Source organism: Urocitellus parryii, chromosome 9 (assembly GCF_045843805.1).
Source record: "Urocitellus parryii isolate mUroPar1 chromosome 9, mUroPar1.hap1, whole genome shotgun sequence".
NCBI lineage: Eukaryota > Metazoa > Chordata > Mammalia > Rodentia > Sciuridae > Urocitellus > Urocitellus parryii.
The window spans coordinates 69,072,258-69,089,402 of NC_135539.1; the positions used below are offsets into that span (position 1 = coordinate 69,072,258).

At 42.5% G+C, this 17,145-nt stretch overlaps 1 protein-coding gene across 1 annotated transcript in view; it reads right to left on the reverse strand.

The window, feature by feature from the left end:
• The window catches only part of Proser2 (proline and serine rich 2), a 30,717-nt gene that overhangs the window by 2,457 nt on the left and 11,115 nt on the right, over positions 1-17,145 (reverse strand). The window contains exons 2-3 of the mRNA XM_026408563.2: positions 9,076-9,294; positions 449-698 (exon numbers count right to left, since the gene is read on the reverse strand). Of these exons, the coding sequence (XP_026264348.1) occupies positions 449-698; positions 9,076-9,213 (388 nt within the window). The 5' untranslated portion in view covers positions 9,214-9,294. The remainder of the gene's footprint in view (positions 1-448; positions 699-9,075; positions 9,295-17,145) is intronic.

Below are 17,145 nucleotides of genomic sequence, written 5' to 3' on the forward strand. Positions count from 1 at the left end.
TGATCCTTTTCTGTCTTCCTGAGCCAGTTGAATTTTTCAGTTCAAATATTCCCACCTTGGAAAGTGTACGACAGAATGGAATAGAATCTTGCACTAAAAGATCAGTACCATTTATATTTTCTTTGTAAGACAGAATTGTTACCTGGAAGCTACTTCAATTTTCTTTCTTTTCATATGTGTGTGTGCATTTATGTGTGTACACACATACACACACACACACAAACATAAATAAATAAATAAAATCTGTATATGCTCAACCGGTTTCATTTTTCATTCCAGTCCTTTTGGAATTTCCCAGGTCAGACACCTGACTACCAAGAGGCGGTTTCTCCCTATGGAAGCAGATGAGCTGCAGAAGCCGCTACGTTGGCAAACACCGCTGGGATATGGGAACCTAAACACCAGCAATCTGAACCAAAGGTCCAGGGACCTGTACTTCATCCCTTACCTGCTCCCTGGGGCACCGCTGGAAGGCACTCCATGTCCCCAGCTGCAGGTCTTGGCTGCACTAAATCGATGACATCTTCAGGCTCAGAGTGACTGGAAGGGCTCTCCAGAGACTGCGGAGAATGGCAATGAATACCACTGTCACACAGGGCTGGTTCCTCAAAGTCGTCTTCCAGGGAATCGAGAGTCTCTTCAAAAAACAGGATGACATCCTTCTCCTCGTGTGTGAGGTGCTTCAGGCTCTCGTCATCCTGTGACAGATGTTGGGCATAGAAGAGAGAAACAATGGTGTCACTAAAGACAAAGCAACAAAGTGGGGTCAATAGTCCAGGGTGGAATTCACTACACGTTAGAAATTACCACTTGTGTTACCCACTGACCAACAGCACCTGGACACCCCTCACCATCTTAACCTGCACGGAAAAAAAAATATGGTAAAAAAGATGTAGAAAACAGAGGGTCTTCAACAAATGGTGCTGGGAGAACTGGAAATCGATATGCAGCAAACTGAAAATAAACCCCTCTCACCATGCACAAAACTCAGCTCAAAGCAGACCTAGGAAGTAGACCAGAGACCCTGTAACTAATAGAGGAAAAAGTAGGCCAAAATCTTCATCACTTTGGATTAGGCCCGACTTCCTTAACAAGACTCCGAAAATGCAAGAAATAAAATCAAGAATTAATAAATGGGATGGACTAAAAAGCTTCTTCTCAGCAAAAGACACAATCAATGAGGTGAAGAGAGAGCCTATATTTTGGGAGCAAATTTTTGCCACACACGTCAGATGGCGCACTAATCTCCAGGATATATAAAGAATTAAAAAAACTTAACACCAAAAAACAAAAACAATAAACAAATAACCCAATCAATAAATGGGGTAAGAAACTTAACAGGCACTTCTCAGATGAAGATATATATTTGATCAACAAATATATGTTCAATATATTTAGTAATTAGAGAAATGCAAATCAAAACTACTCTAAGATTTCATCTCACTTCAGTCAGAATGGCAGTTATCAAGAATACTGACAATAATAAATGTTGGCGAGGATGTGGGGAAAAGGCACACTCATACATTGCTGGTGGGACTGCAAATTGGTGCAACCACTCTGGAAAGCAGTATGGAGATTCCTTAGAAAACTTGGAATGGAACCACCATTTGACCCAGCTATGCCCTCCTCGGTATACAACCAAAGGACTTAAAATCAGCATATTAGAGTGACGCAGCCACATTTTAAGTTTAGAGTAGCTTAATTCACAACAGCTAAACTATGAAACCAATCTAGGTGCTCTTCAACAGATGAATGGATGAAGAAAATGTGGCATATATACACACTGGAATATTACTCAGCCATAAAGAAGAATGACTTTATGACTTTTGCTGGAAAGTGGACGGAGCTGAAGATTTTCATGCTGAGTGAAATAAGCCAATCCCCCAAAACCAAAGGTCGAATGTTCTCTCTGATACACAGATGCTAACATTCAACAAGGCAGGGGGAGAGAATAGAAGTTCAGTGGATTAGGCAAAGAGGGATAAAGGGAAGGAGGCGGACTGGGACTAGGAAGGACAGTGGAATGAACTGGACATGACTTTCCTATGTTCATGTATGAATACACAGCCAATGAAATCCTACATCTGTACAACCACAAGAATGAGATCCTAATTAGAATAAGTTACACTCCGTATATGTATAATATGTCAAAATACACTCTACTGTCATGTATATCTAAGAAGGACAAATAAAAATTTAAAAAAAGAGAGAAAAGAAAATAGAGGGTCTTAGCCTGTGGGCTCTAGCCTCATGGTTCCAGGTCTATGCAATAAAGCAACCCTCCTTCAGCACCGTCTCGGGAAAGCTGTTTTCAACTGACCACTGTTCACTTTCTTGTACCTCCAGATTACTGTGGGTGCAGGGTGGGAGGCAAGGGGACTCACAATTAAATAGAGTAGACTGGACTCATATATACATAAAAATATCTCCTCTCCCTTCAGAAGCCCACTAAAACAATACAAGGATTTCTTTTTAAAAATAGGTGTAAATCACAAAGACAAAAGTCAAAGGAAAAGAGAATAAAACAAAATAAAGGAGGCTAGAGAGCAGAAGGAAATGAATGAATGGGGGAAAATGAATTAAGATGAACCAAGACGACAGACTATCAGAGTGGCTACCAGGAAAGCCAGTCACCAACCTGCTAAGCTCTGTGGTCCTGAGCTTGGCACTGAAGCCCCAGCCTTTTGGAAGTATGGCAAAGGGGTCTGGAAAGCACCAAGCTGGCTGGAAATCCCCTCTCAGCAATGAGAATGGCCCAGCAGAAAACAGGGTGCAGTTATTAGAGAAGGCAAAAAAACAAACAAAAAAGCCCCTTTGAATTGGGGCCATCAAGCAGGGCTGATGGCTTACTGGAGATGGGGTGGGGGTAAATGGAGCTAAACTAATTCAGTGTAGACAGAAGACTGTAAGAGTGTTTTCTGGGGAATCTGAAGGTCCAAGAGCTCAAAAAGTTGACCCCAAGGGTTCCCCAAGGTAGCAGTTACAGGTGAAAACAACCATGGACAAGTCCCAGCCTAGAATTATTCATCAGTTTCTGAAGTCCTACTCTTGAATATATCTGAAGAAAATCATTCATTTTCTTCAAAGATAAAACTAAAAGCAACTATGCAGTGATGAAAATTACAAAAAGGTCATCACCATCAATAGCCCATAAACAACATGATGCTGAATCCATAAACACCACCATTTTTTAAAAAGTTGACCTGGGTGTGGTGGCACCCGCCTGTAAACCCAGGGATTCAGGAGACTGAGGCAGGAGGATCTCAAGTTCAAGGACAGCCTCAGCAATTTAGCAAGACCCTGTCTCAAAATAAAAAATACAAAGGACTAGGTGGTAGAGCGCTCCTGAGTTCAATCTCTGGTACCATGTAATACATAAATAAAAATTTAAAAACTGAAGGACAAAGGTGCTTACAAATTTAAAATGTTAGCAAAATAATGAACTAAATAAAAGTTTAAAAGATGATTAGAAAAACTAGAAAATCATAAACATTAAAGAAAGAGGAGAGACATTAAAAAAAGGAAAGAAGGACAGAAAGAAAAAGAAAAAATTAGAGGACAAGCCTGGGAGGGCCAATCTCTGAATACTGAGGGCTCCCAAAAGAGAAGCAGAGAAGGAATCATCAAAACACCCCTAAGCAGAAGCACATGAATTTCCAAATCAAAGGGGCTGACCCAAAGAACAAAAATAAAGGAGATTCACTCCAACACACACCACTGAGAAATTTCAGTATGCTGAAATCCAAGAAAAGAAACTGAAAACTTTTTCACTCTTCTTCAGAGTGAAAAACCAGTTTCTCCACAAAGGTGAGCAATCGGAACGTGATGACCATGCTGCGGCGGGTATGTGCTTTGGTTAAGTACCCTCATTTTCCTCTGGCTATAGAGAGAATGAAAAGAGTGCTGGCCAGGGCTGGGTTGTAGCTTGGTGGTAGAGCACCTGCCTGGATTGTGCAGGGCCACAGAGCAGGTCAGTGGTGGCCAGGCGTGGGTGAAGGAACGGGGGGCTTGGGGGAGGCTGCTCATGGACATGAGATTTCTTTTTGAGGGATAAAATGTTCATGCCCTGGCACTGCAAAAATAAAACAATAAATAAAAGGGTACTGGCCTACAGTGGACCCTCCGTTTAGGAGACACACCAATTTTCCCCATAAGGGTGGGACAAAATGAGTGTGGACTCTAAACCCACATCTAATCCAACCTCAAAGCCAGCAGTCCCCGCGTGAGGTTCCACTTGGAGGAGAAGCTGGGGAGGGTGCCCTCCGTGCACCTGTTTACGTCCTGTGTGCCACCGGGCCAGGCCAGCTCCCACACCCAGCCAGAGTCTTATGTGGCTTCGAGGGTCACATGACCACTGGTGGAGGGGCAAAGACCAGAAGTGGGCTCACTCTCTACTTGCCTTTTGCTCTGCCAGCCCCTAACTTACTCCCTTTCCTAACCATGCACTGGTAAGTGTCAATAAAGGGCTCTGATACTATTCACGGCTTGTCCCTTGCTCCTAGAGTTCTGCAGTTCAGTCTCAACTGTGCTCTCCACTTTTCCTGCATGAGACTCCTCACACCTCAGCCCGGCTCAGTGAGTGCATCTCCAGCCCTAGGCCACCAGGATTCTGGTATCCTCCATCTGAGGTCTTTATGGAGAGGGGCCAGAGGCTTCTTTGTGGCCTTGAGCAAGGCCAAACATGCTGTGGGGCTGGTCTGTTGCTCAATACCCCAGACATGAAACCACCTTTCCAATGAACTCTGCTTGCACCTGGGACAGGGAAAAGGCAGAAACAGAGAAAAACCCCAGCCAAGGGTAAGGGAGCGGGGTGCTTCAGAGCCACAGAAAGGGCACGCTGGCCCAAGTCCAGAAGAGTTCCCTTTGCTCCTCCTGCTACATGGAGATGCTGGACACTGCCTCAGATAAGGACGCTACAGAGAAAGACATGCATGGTCCCGGGGAAGAGGATGAGCATCATGAGATATAAATCCTTGAGCCAGAGAGCAGGTTAGTGGTGGCCATGGGTGGGGGAGGCTGCTCAAGGACATGAGATTTCTTTTGGGGAGATAAAAATGTTTTAAAATCCACTATAGTGATGACTAAATAACTCTGCAAATATGCAAAAGCCACTGAAGTAGTCAACTTTATTTTTAATTTTGATTGATACACAAAATCACAAAATTCTGCATGCCATGTGATGTTTCCATACATGTAACCTACTGTAATGCACAAATCAGGTCAAACATACTTGTTTCTTCAAATGTTTCTTTCTTTATGGGGAAAGCTTTCCAAACCCTTTCTTCTAGCTTTCTGAAATGTATAATACATTGCCATTGCCTACAGCCACCCTACTGTGCGACAGCACCCAGAACTTGCTCTTTCTGACTGTAACTAAGCGCCCACTCATCACCCTTCCCCCGTTCCTCTCCCATTCCTCCACTGTCCCCAGCCTCTGGCACCTCCTCCTACTGTCAGCCTCTGTAAGATGGACTTTTTTAGAGTCTATGGATGAGTGAGATGATGTGGTCTTTGTCTTTCCATGTCTGGCTTATTTCACTTAATTATCTCCAGCAGTTCCACTCCTGTGGGTCACAGAAATGATGGAGCCCATTCTTCTTTGTGGCTGAATGGCATCCATCGTGTGTATGTACTGCCGATTCCTTCATACATTCAGAGGCTGAAGGACACTCAGGTTGTTTCCATTTCTTAGCTCTGGTGAATAGTGCTTCAATAAGTACGGAGTGCAGAAGTCGCCCTGACAGACTGATTTCATTTCCTTTGGATACACACCCAGGGGAGGATCACTGGATCACATGCTAGTTCTATTTTTAACTTTTTGAGGAAACCCCATGCAGTTTTCCATAATGGCTATACTAACTGACATTCCCATCCATGTGTGGAAGGGTCCCCTTTCCTCCACACCCTCACCAGCACTGTCATCTTGGGTCTTTTTGGTAAAAGCCATTCTCACCTGGATAAGGTGATACTTCATTGTGGTTTTGATCTGCATGATGGTTAGTGATGTTGAGCATTTTTTCATACGACTCTTGGCCACTATTTTTCTTCGAGAAATGTCTATTTAAGTCTATTACCCCCCGGTTTAGTCAAGTTATTTAATTTTTTTACTTTTGAGTTTTTGGAGTTCTTTATGTATTCTAGATTTCAACCCCTTGTCAGGTATATAATTTGCAAATATTTTCTACCATTCTGTAAATTATATTTTCACTCTGTTGATTGATCGTTTGCTGTGCAGAAGAGCTTTAGTTTGATGTAATCTCATTTGTCTAGTTTTGCTTTTGCTTCCTTTACTTTGGAGGATGTTGTCTAAAAAAAAACTCCTGTCCATTCTAGTGTCCTAAAGGACTTCCCCCTGCTTTGATTCAGTAGTTTTTATAATTTCAGATGTTACATTTAAGTCTTTGATTTTTGTAACTGGCAAGAAATAGGGGTCCAGTTTCATTCCTCGGCATGTAGAAATGCAATTTTTGGAGCACCATTTATTGAAGTCTGTCCCTTTTTCAATGTGTATTTTTAGCACATTTGTTGAAAAGCAGTTGACTCCAAGTGTGTGTTCACTCTGGGCTTTCTATTCTGTTCCACTGGTCCCTGTGTTGTATTTTTTAATGCCAACACCATGCTGTTTTGATTACTGCAGCTCTGTAGTTAAGTCAGGCAGTGTAATGCCTCCTACTTTGTTCTTTTTTCTATTTTCAAGATAGCTTTGTCTATTCAGGTTTTTTAATAGTTCCGTATGAATTTTGGGGTTAGTTTTTCTAGTTCTGTGAAGAATGTCATTTGGGACTTTGATAAGGACTATAGTGAATCTGTAGATTTCTTTGGATAGTATGGACATTGGGATGCATGGGAATGTTCTAAAATTGACTGTGGTGATGGTTACACAATTCTGGAAACTTGCTAGAAACCGCTGAAGGTAGACTTTAAGTGGGGAACTTTTTGGCATATGAATTATACTCAAATAAGAAAAACAAAACAAAACAAGGAGTGGACCAGTGGCCCCACATGGAGGACAGAAAGCTGGAACCCACGGTGGCTTCCCATGTGGGTGCGGTGCTTTTGGAAGTGGTACCTGCTAAATTAGTTCCCAAAGAACTAAGCAGGTAGGGGATAAGGAAAAACAAAAATGGCAGTGTTCTTAAGTGAGTTGGAAAAAAACATAAGTTTGTCACTATTAATTTGGAAGGTAGTGGCTGACAGCAGAAATTTTTAAAATCTTTCTACAAATGGTATTTGTAACATACCAATTTGGGCTGAGGAGTAAAAGAAAGCCCTTTAAGGCTAAAAATCTCCAGATGTTAAAAGAACTATCGAGAAAACTACACCTCACCTATTCTTTCCCACCATGACCTGAGGTGACGGCCATAGGTCTGCGAGGGAAACACTGCTTCAAGAATGTGGGAAACATATTGTTCCTTAATATTTACATTGTGGTTTTGAAGAAATAATTTATCTCTCTTCCTCTCTCTCTTATTTATTTATTTTTGGTACTGGGGATTGAACTCAGGGATGCTCAACCACTGAGCCACATCCCCAGCCCTATTCTGTATTTTATTTAGAGACAAGGTCTCACTGAGTTGCTTAGCACCTTGCTTTTGCTGAGGCTGGCTTTGAACTTGCAATCCTCCTGCCTCAGCCTCCTGAGCCGATGGGATTACAGGTGTGAGCCATCACTTCAAACATTCTCCTCATAGATACAAAAATTCTCTCTGACATTTGAGCAATACTGTACTGAGTTAATAATGTAGTTGACAAGAGAACCCCCAAAACTGTAATGGAATAAAGACAAGGAGAAAGAAACACAACCAAGCCTCTTATGAGCTTTAAATGCTTCTGCTTACTGTGGCAACCTCAAAAGAAAGACCATAAGTGCACATGGCTTTCCTCGGAGTTTCAGAATGAGGGCTTAATTATGGTTATTTGAAACTAGACACTATTGTAACTTTTCACTATGGTTAACTTGAACCTATACTTCTGATAGGAAAGAGACATAACAAACCAGCAAGGAATGAGATGGGTACGGTGTTGATTACAAAACTACAGTAGAAGGGTTCAAAGGACTACATTTAAGCTCCCTTTAACATCTTTAAACTGGTAACGCAAACACTAATCTCCATTCCTCATCTGTTTTTTTTTCCTTTGGTACTGGGGACTGAACCCAGGGGCACTTAACCACTGGGCCACATTCCCAGCCCTTTTGAGTACTTATTTAGAAACAGGGTTTTATGAGTTGCTTAGGGTCTCGCTTTTGCTGAGCCTGACTTTACTCGTGATCCTCCTGCCTCAGCTTCCCAAGCTGCTGGGATTACAGGTGTGTGCCACTGTGCCTGGCTTCTCATCTGCCTCTTGATCTGTGTCTCTTATGAAGGAATCTTGATTAAGATGGAAATACCTCACGTGTGTGGCATTACAGGTGCTCTAAGATGCTACATAAGCTGTGTCTTTCTATCTATGCTAGCCTGACACGTCTGTCTTGCCCCTATATTAAGAAATACTGAAAAGGTTAAAACCCAGTGTTATTCAGATATTTTTTTGTTGTTGATTGTTTTCTGCTTTGTTGGTGCTGGAGATGGAACCCAGGGGTGCACTACCACTGAGATATACCCCCAGCCCCTTTTTAATATTGAAACAGGGTCTTGCTAAGATTCCCAGGCTGACCTTCACTTGCGATCCTCCTGCCTCAGCCTCCCAAGCAGCTGGGATTACAGGCTTGTGCCTCTACACCCTGCTAAGTGAACTGTTTTTATCCTGTGAGTTGCTTCTCTTCTTTCCGCCATCTGATGTCAAAGGCAGGGGTGTTCCAGCCTGGGTTCCTATTGCCTTTACGTTTCTTTCTAGTGCTCAGTTGTTCTAAGTTATCGGCTATGGATGGAAATTTGCTCCACTTTCTTGGGTAATGTTCTATATTTGTGCAAAACTTAAAATGATTAAAAATAAAAGGCCATTTCACAAAGAACTATTCCAAAACATCAAGCATGTTAACCCCAAGGATTTTCTAAGATATTCTAAAGGGGAAAAGGGTTGAGGCAGAATTAACCAACCAAAGCACATAAAAACACTGAAGAAAAGCCCACTCACCAAAGTGAAACTTCTGGACCGCGAACTGCTGCTTCGACTCTCCAGACTCCCACCTCTGCTCAAGTCACTGAGCCTGCAGCTGGGTGACATGTCGGAGTCCATCTCCGAGAAGTCTGATTTCTGATGGTTTATAGGCATCCCCACAGAAGCCCAGTTCCCGGCTTGATCACAGGAAGTGGGGAAGGAGCCAGTATCCCATTCCGAGGCAGAGGGTTACTTCTAGAGAAATCAGAGCGACACGGTTAGTGAGCCTAGAGAGTAAAATGCCTTATCCCTCAAAAATGAAAGGCTGGCATGTGTCAGATTCACCTGCATTCACACACTCAACCATGAGGGTAAAGGAAATCAGGAAGCCCCAAGCCTACTGGTGTGGGGATGCTGGTTTCTATTTCTCCTTTTTAATCATGGCCCATTGTGAAGATGTGAGAATGATTTTTAAGACACTAGGTATGGTGGCATATGTCTGTAAGTAACCCCGGTGACTTGGGAGGCTGAGACAGGATTGTAAGTTCAAAGCTATCCTCAGCAACTCTGTGAGACCTTGTCTCAAAATAAAGAACAGAAATGGCTGGGAATGGAGCTCAGTGGCAAAGAGTCCCTGCGTTCAATCCCTAGAACCATATTAAAAAAACCTCAAAGATGGATGTACTAAAAATGACTATGGTGCTCATACTCTTCACATTCAGCATTCAGCACTGCCCTGCTTTTGTTGCCTTAGGCACCACAAAATGGGCTCCTTCTCCAACTCATTGGAATTCAGGGTTAAGCTGAGCTGAAGCAAGTTGTTACCAACTCACCAGGCATGGTGGTGCACCTGTAATCCCAGCAGCTCAGGAGGCTGAGGCAGGAGGATCTCGAGTTCAAAGCCAGCCTCAGCAATGGAGCTAAACAACTCAGTGAGACCCTGTCTCTAAATAAAATACAAAATAGGGCTGGGGATGTGGCTCTGAGTTCAATCCCAGGTACCTTCCCCACAGCAAAAAAAAATAGTTACCAGCTGATGGCTGCCTGCATCTGCAAGATCAAAGGCTCCTGGGAAGCCTGGGCTAATGCAACCTTACATAAAAAGTTAAGTATCCTAAGTTATTATTACCAGGAAGTCCATGTCTACATTACTTCCAGGAACAGAGACCTCCAAGGATCCCCTGAAGCTCCTTGGTTTCATACTATCACCCTTTAAACAGGAAATTCAACTCAGTCCCCGAACATTTGAGTTCAACAAAACATTCTAGAAGACAAAAGAAGACTAACTGGAATAAGTCCCCTGATGATTAATATTTAACAGACATATGATCATTTGTGGAGGAAATCCAATCAGTATTGAACATCTTTATGGAGACCTTATCATTTGAGATGTCAAAAATTACAGTGAAAACCTTTTTAGAGAAATCCTGCAGACATCTCTTAAAAACAGACAAAAAAAAAATCCTCAGCCCACTTCTCTTTTCTTTTCAGATGAATCAGTACAGGTCAAAGGGCAATTTTAAGAGGAAGGCTAGGAAACCAGAAGATTCTGAGCACTTGTATTTTTTGTAAGTTATCATTGTTTCAGATAGTCAACAACAACAAAAAGACTTAAAATGTTAAAACTTTAAAAGTTTGTTCCATAAAATGAAAAATTTAAACAATACACAAAGTTTATATAAATGTATTAATAGTAATATACAACCCGTAAATTCAGATGTCCATGTGAAGGTCTCTGGTGTCTTACAAATGCTTGACATGAGTCTGGTACACACACATACACACATACCACACCAGAGAGCTGGCCACAACTGCTCGGGCCGAGGCAGATGCAGCCCCATCCCTGGGCCCGGGAGGAGCAGGCAAAGGTGGGACAGGCTATGCAGAGAAGTCAGGCCAATTCTTAGGTCCTTCCTGATCTGCAGATTCCCACCCACTGACTCAGCTTGAACTCAGTCCTGAGTGGAGTGAATCACTCTTCCAAGGATAGGGCCGTGGGGCACAAAGCCTTCCCATACATCCCAGAGAGGAGGTGGGAAGGGAAATGCTGATTCACAGCTCGGGGTGTGTGTTTCTGGTGGGGGGTGCCCCAGGATGTGGGAAGGTTCTGGACTTGTGCCTGGCTCAGGTCGGGGCGGTGAGAGCAGCACCTGGAAGCCACCCCAGCAGGGCCAGAGGGTTCTGCCTCTCACACCCTCCAGAGCACACCTTTTGGGAACACATCTCTTTCATGTGTTGCTGTGGTTTAAAAAAAAATTTTTTTTTTTAGTTGCATATGGACACAATGCCTTTATTTATTTTTATGTGGTGCAGAGGATCGAACCCAGTGTCTTACACATGCTAGGCAAGCGCTCTACCACTGAGCTACAACCCCAGCCCCTATTGCTGTGATTTTGAAAGCTATAAAACTCTAATATTTAGGCTGCACAAAAAAAATGAGGACGCCAGCCAGGATCTTCCAGAAGGCGGGCTGTGAAACCTTGCTCTCATTTCCTTCCTACCCTGGAGAGGCCAGTCTTCTGTGATCTTCCGAGGAAATCAAGAACTAGTGGCTCCCTGATTCTGGTTCTGAAAATCCAGAACTCCATGGGAGGCCCACTGTTGAGGGCAGAGTTGAGAGTAAGCAGCCTGCTCTACCTCGCCCTGGACACGAGCACACGGAGACTGGGACATGTGAGGAGGAGCAGGCGTAAGGGGTGACAGTAAAGGACCACAGCTGAAGGGTCCATGTGGGTCCTGACCACTTTAAAATGCCCACTCTCCTTCCAATCATGGGTTCAGTCTTTGGGTGTGCCAAACAATGCACACTATAAAAAGTGACCCTGGGGTCTGATTGACAGCCCCATGGGTGAAGAAACCGATTCCACGAAAAGGGCAGTGGGCTAAGAAATCATGACAAGCCTAATACTGTGAGAGAGAAATACACACCCTGCGTGCTCATTCCTTTTATTCTGTTTCCTGTGTTTATTTCTTATTATTTACTAAATTGCCCAGGCTGTCCTTGAACTCACAGTCCCCCGCCTCACGCACCCAAGGTGCTGGTGTTACAGGAGCTTGCCACTGTGCCTGGCTTCTGGAAGCATCCTTTTTTCTATAGTCTAGTTTATCATTTGAGCAAACAGAATAAGGATGAAGTCACAGCAGGTCACAGTCCTGGCGGATCTGTGTCTCCTGGGCATGACTGGTCGGGAGGACAGCAGTCAGCTAAGGAGCTCCTGGGAAATCTGGCAGATGAGGGAAGCCTTGAGCAGGAGCTCAGGACAGAAAGGCCACTCCTGTTCTTCATCTTCCCAGACAGTCCAGAAAGACCAGGAACGACCTAGCTGGTACGCACGAAGGCCTCCCCTCACCACCACCCTACTCCATCTCAATTCCAGAGCCACAGCCAGGACACAGAGCAGCCCAAGTTATTCCCTCACTCACCCGAAAGCTCTGGTTCTGCGGAGTCCCAAAGCTGATCTGTGCCAGTCAAAGCCCTATCCACAGGCACAGGGGCTGACCCCTCCTCCTTCTTGCCTCTCACAACCAGCTGCCAGCACCCAAGTTAGCAGGACACCCCTTTAGCAGGACAGTGTTATCACTTCCTTTCTGGTCCCACTCCCTAGAGCAGGGCCGCTGGACACGCCTACACTGTTGCCAAAGCCATCCGACTGCTCTCCTTGCCTTCTTATTCTTCTTTACACTTTGGCTGTATTTTTCTGATGGTTTAAACGTAACATCAATGTGGCTGGGCGTAATAGTGCACGCCTGTAATCCCAGGGACCCTCTAGGTTGAGATAGCAGGATAGCAGGTTCTAGACCAGCCACGGCAACTTAGCAAGACTTTTTCTCAAAATAAAAAAATAAAAATAAAAAGGGCTGGGGATGTAGCTCCATGGTAAAGCATCCCTGGGTTAAGCACTCAGTACCAAACCAAACAACAACACCACCACCACCACTGTGACACCATCTTGTACCACCACTCTCCTAAGCAACCAAATTTAACCTATTGCTAATTGGTTTCAGAATCAAAGTTTCATCCTTTGGTTGATCAATACTTGCTTCAATCTGAGCCTTATCTTCCTTTCTAACCTAGGCATGTTCTTGAATTGACCCTTTTTTTCCCTACACCAAGCAGATTCTAGGCACTAGAGAGAGATGAGTAAGAGCCGTCCCCCCACAGGAGGACTCCATCTATACCTGGCTTCTAAATCAGGCAATGAGTCAGAAATGCTGTAGGACTCGGACCCAGACCTACGGAAAGCATTTCTGGTGGCAAGGCTTGGGCATGTAGTTTTTTAAAAAAGCTTCACAAGTGACTCTGTTGTATCACATCAACTCTAATAGAAGACAGATGTGTAGTCAAGTTCAGTGCCATGACAGGGGACACGGGGTGAGACAAAGGAGCACCAACTCTTCCTGGAAGGGACATAGAACAAAAGGGACACTGAAAGCCAAACCCTGAAAGCTGGGTGTGATCTTAGGAGACTGCTAGTTAAATTCAGATGGGAATTCCAAATAGAGAAAGAGAACCATCGAGAGCGTACAAAGATGCATGCCTTCTAAATAATGGTGAGTGGCTGGATCACAACCTAGGTGAAACAGGAGGTGCAAAACAAGCTGGAAAAGGTACAGAGATATGTAAATGGAGGGACGTGGAGAACTGGACCAAAGCACAGAGCCTCTGAAGTGTGAACTTGACCCACAGATGACAGCCAGCCACGGAAGGCTTACACCCACTGGAGTGATAGGACCAGGTTCTGGTTTAGAAAGATAACTTTGGCAATAGTTTGAAAAGTAGGTAGAATCAGGGGAAGAATTTAAAAGTAATTAGGATAACTGAGTCCCACTTACTGTTAAAAAAAAAAAAGAATGAGGCAGCTCAACGATCACCATGACATTATTTTTGAGAAAAATACAAGGGAGAGCAAAGTTTAATGTACTTGCACTTTTACATGGAAATAAACAAGAAAAAAATGTACATGCTTTTACATGCAGACAATCTCTCTGGAAGGACATGACAGGGAAAATTGTAAGTGGCTGTCCCTAAGGAGGGCAGAATAGTGACAGGAGACCAGGATGGAAATCTAGTACCACATATAAAACACTATGCTTTATACAAAATGAGGAATTTTACAATAAGAATGTATATTTTGGGGGCTGGGGGAAAGCACTTGCCTAGCAAGTGTGAGGCACTGGGTTCGATTCTCAACACCACATATAAATAAATGAACAAAATAAAGGTCCACCAACATCTAAAAATAATTTTTAAAAAAGAATGTATATTTTTATTTGTTATGTACATAAAGAAACTCTGAAAGGATATGCAAGTCAAAAACAATTGTTAGGTGGGAAAGGAAGAGGTAAATGAAAGATAAGAGTTCAAACAGTTTTCAGAAAAATAAATATCTGGGCTGGGGATGTGGCTCAAGCGGTAGCGCGCTCGCCTGGCATGCGTGCGGCCCAGGTTCGATCCTCAGCACCACATACCAACAAAGATGTTGTGTCCGCCGAGAACTAAAAAATAAATATTAAAAAAATTCATTCTCTCTCTCTCTCTCTCTCTCTCTCTCTCCCCTCTCACTCTCTCTTTAAAAAAAAAAAAAGAAAAATAAATATCTTCTTTTTTAACCATAGGATTGCATTACCAACTTAAATTGAACTAGGATGTTATGAAGATACTAAAATAAAATGTCATTTTCAAACGAGTAATAATTAGACTTATTTCCTATAACATCAGTAACGAAAGCCAAACAGCTGAATATTCTAAATGTGCTGAGAAAAGAACCGTTAACCTAGACCTGTCTATACTATAGCCATATTTTTTCAGGAACAAAAGCAAAGTGTGGAAAATTTCCAGAAGGTCTACTTTATCCAAAACCAAGACAGAATGAAATACGAACGCATGCGCGCGCGCGCACACACACACACACACACACACACACACGCACACAAACTGAAAAGGGTTCTAACTGCTGAAAACCAGGATCCTGGCTTTTCAGAGGAAAACAAAGAACAAGGAAAAAAATATCACACATTTTCATTTCCATATAAAGAAAAGCTGAAAGAGTCAAGTCTACCACCAACAGACTCTACTTCAAAAATTACATTTCAGGAAGGAAGGATTCTCGATGGAAAAAGCAAGAATGCGCAAGTGACAGAAGCAGAATGTGAGTCCCCAGCAAACCCAGTCCTTGCTGAACGGAGTTCTATGTTCTGAAGAGAACGGTAAACCCAGCTGCCTGGCCACCGCTGCATGTAAGCTGGGAAGCAGGCATCAAAGTTTGGGAGGAAGATGAAAATAACAACTTTTTATTCTTACCACCATTTATGTTGAAATTTCTAAGGAAACCACTAAAAAAACTGAAATACTTTTCAACATCCAAAACCGAGGGGATATGTAACAACAAATCCCACTATTATACATAATTATAATGTAACAATAAAACATGCAGAAAACAAACCAATAAAAAAAATGAAAGGGGAAAAAAAATGGACTTAAAAAAATCATTCCAGGGTTGGGGATGTAGCTCATTTGGCAGAGTGGTTGCCTCGCATGCACAAGGCCCTGGGTTCAATCCCCAGCACCAAAACCAAAACCAAACCAAACCAACCAAACAACATCCACCCCCCCCCCAAATCATTACAGGGCTGGGGTTGTGGCTCAGGGGTAGAGCACTTGCCTAGCACCTGTGAGGCACTGGGTTCGATCCTCAACACCACATAAAAATAAATAAATAAAACAGAGCATATTATGTCCATCTACAAGTAAAAAAAAATTCTTTTTTGAAAAAAAAATTATTCCAAGAGTCAGCTAGGGGAAAAGAACAAAACACAACAAATGAAAAGCACAAATTATGATTAAAAACAAACCTAAATATTTGCATAATAAAATAATTTAGTGAAAAATGATCCATTAAAAATGTTACAATGGAACATTCTTAAAATGCAAAATGCTGCTGGATGTTCTTTACATGAGACAAGGAAGGACACAGAATGAGAGAAGTCAAGAGGATACAATAGGATTTTTCAAAAATGCTAATAAAAAGGAAAGATGGAATCATTACAACAATATCAGACAAAAGAGATTAAGTAAAAGGTAAATTACTAGAAATAAAGAGGTTAACCTGAAAATGGTTAAAAATAAAGTTTCAATTTAACTTACATATACCTCATGACCAGCCAGACAACATCAATGAACAAACCCACCACTGTAGCGAGATTTTAGCACATCTGTCAATTGACAGATCAAGCAAAGAATAGACAAGACTTGAGTAACTGTTAAGTTTGACCTAATCAACATTTATAATACAGCACATGCAACAGCTTCACAATAACATACATTCCTTCTAGTTCACAAAGAATACTTACGAAAACTGATGATATTATTGGGCCACAAAGCAAGTCTCAGAAAGTTTCAGAAGACTGATATTAAAAATATTCTCTTAGTACAATGCAATTAAATTACCAATTACTAAAGACAACCAGAAGAATCCATGGGTGCAGCCATTAGGAACTTATGCTCCTAAATAACTCTCAGAAATGATATTAGAAATTAGTAACTATTTAGAACTAAATAATAATCGAAATGCTACATATCAAAACTTAGAAAAGGAGGCTGAAACTTAAAGAATCAAACATCTAACATAAGTTGTGTGTGTTGGGCGTGGGGAATAGAAAAGACAAGAAAACAAAGACCCTGAAATTAAACAAGTAGAAGAACATCTACAGACCTGGGTTGGGTCACCCTGAACATGTCCAGGCCGGGGCAGAGATTGAACACCTAGGAGCTACCCTTTGATAATCTCATTCTCTACCACCTCCATTCACAGAAATGTTGAGATTTGTTCCAAAATCTAGAAAAACAACTGAAGCAAAGAAATGATCTTAAAGCTACACTGTGAAAAATCTCAAGATGATGGTTTTGTAGCCAAACTACTTTTATTTTTTTTTAAAGATATGTTTTTCTTGACCTTCAAGAGCATTAAAAATGAAATAGCCTCACAGAGGGAACCGCTGTAAGTCATGGAGCTCATTACCATGAGTGGGCTTCTGCTCCAGTCCAGCAGTGGGTGAAAAGAAAGCCAGCGAACACAAACGGCCACTGTGGGCTGCTCGGGCTCCTGA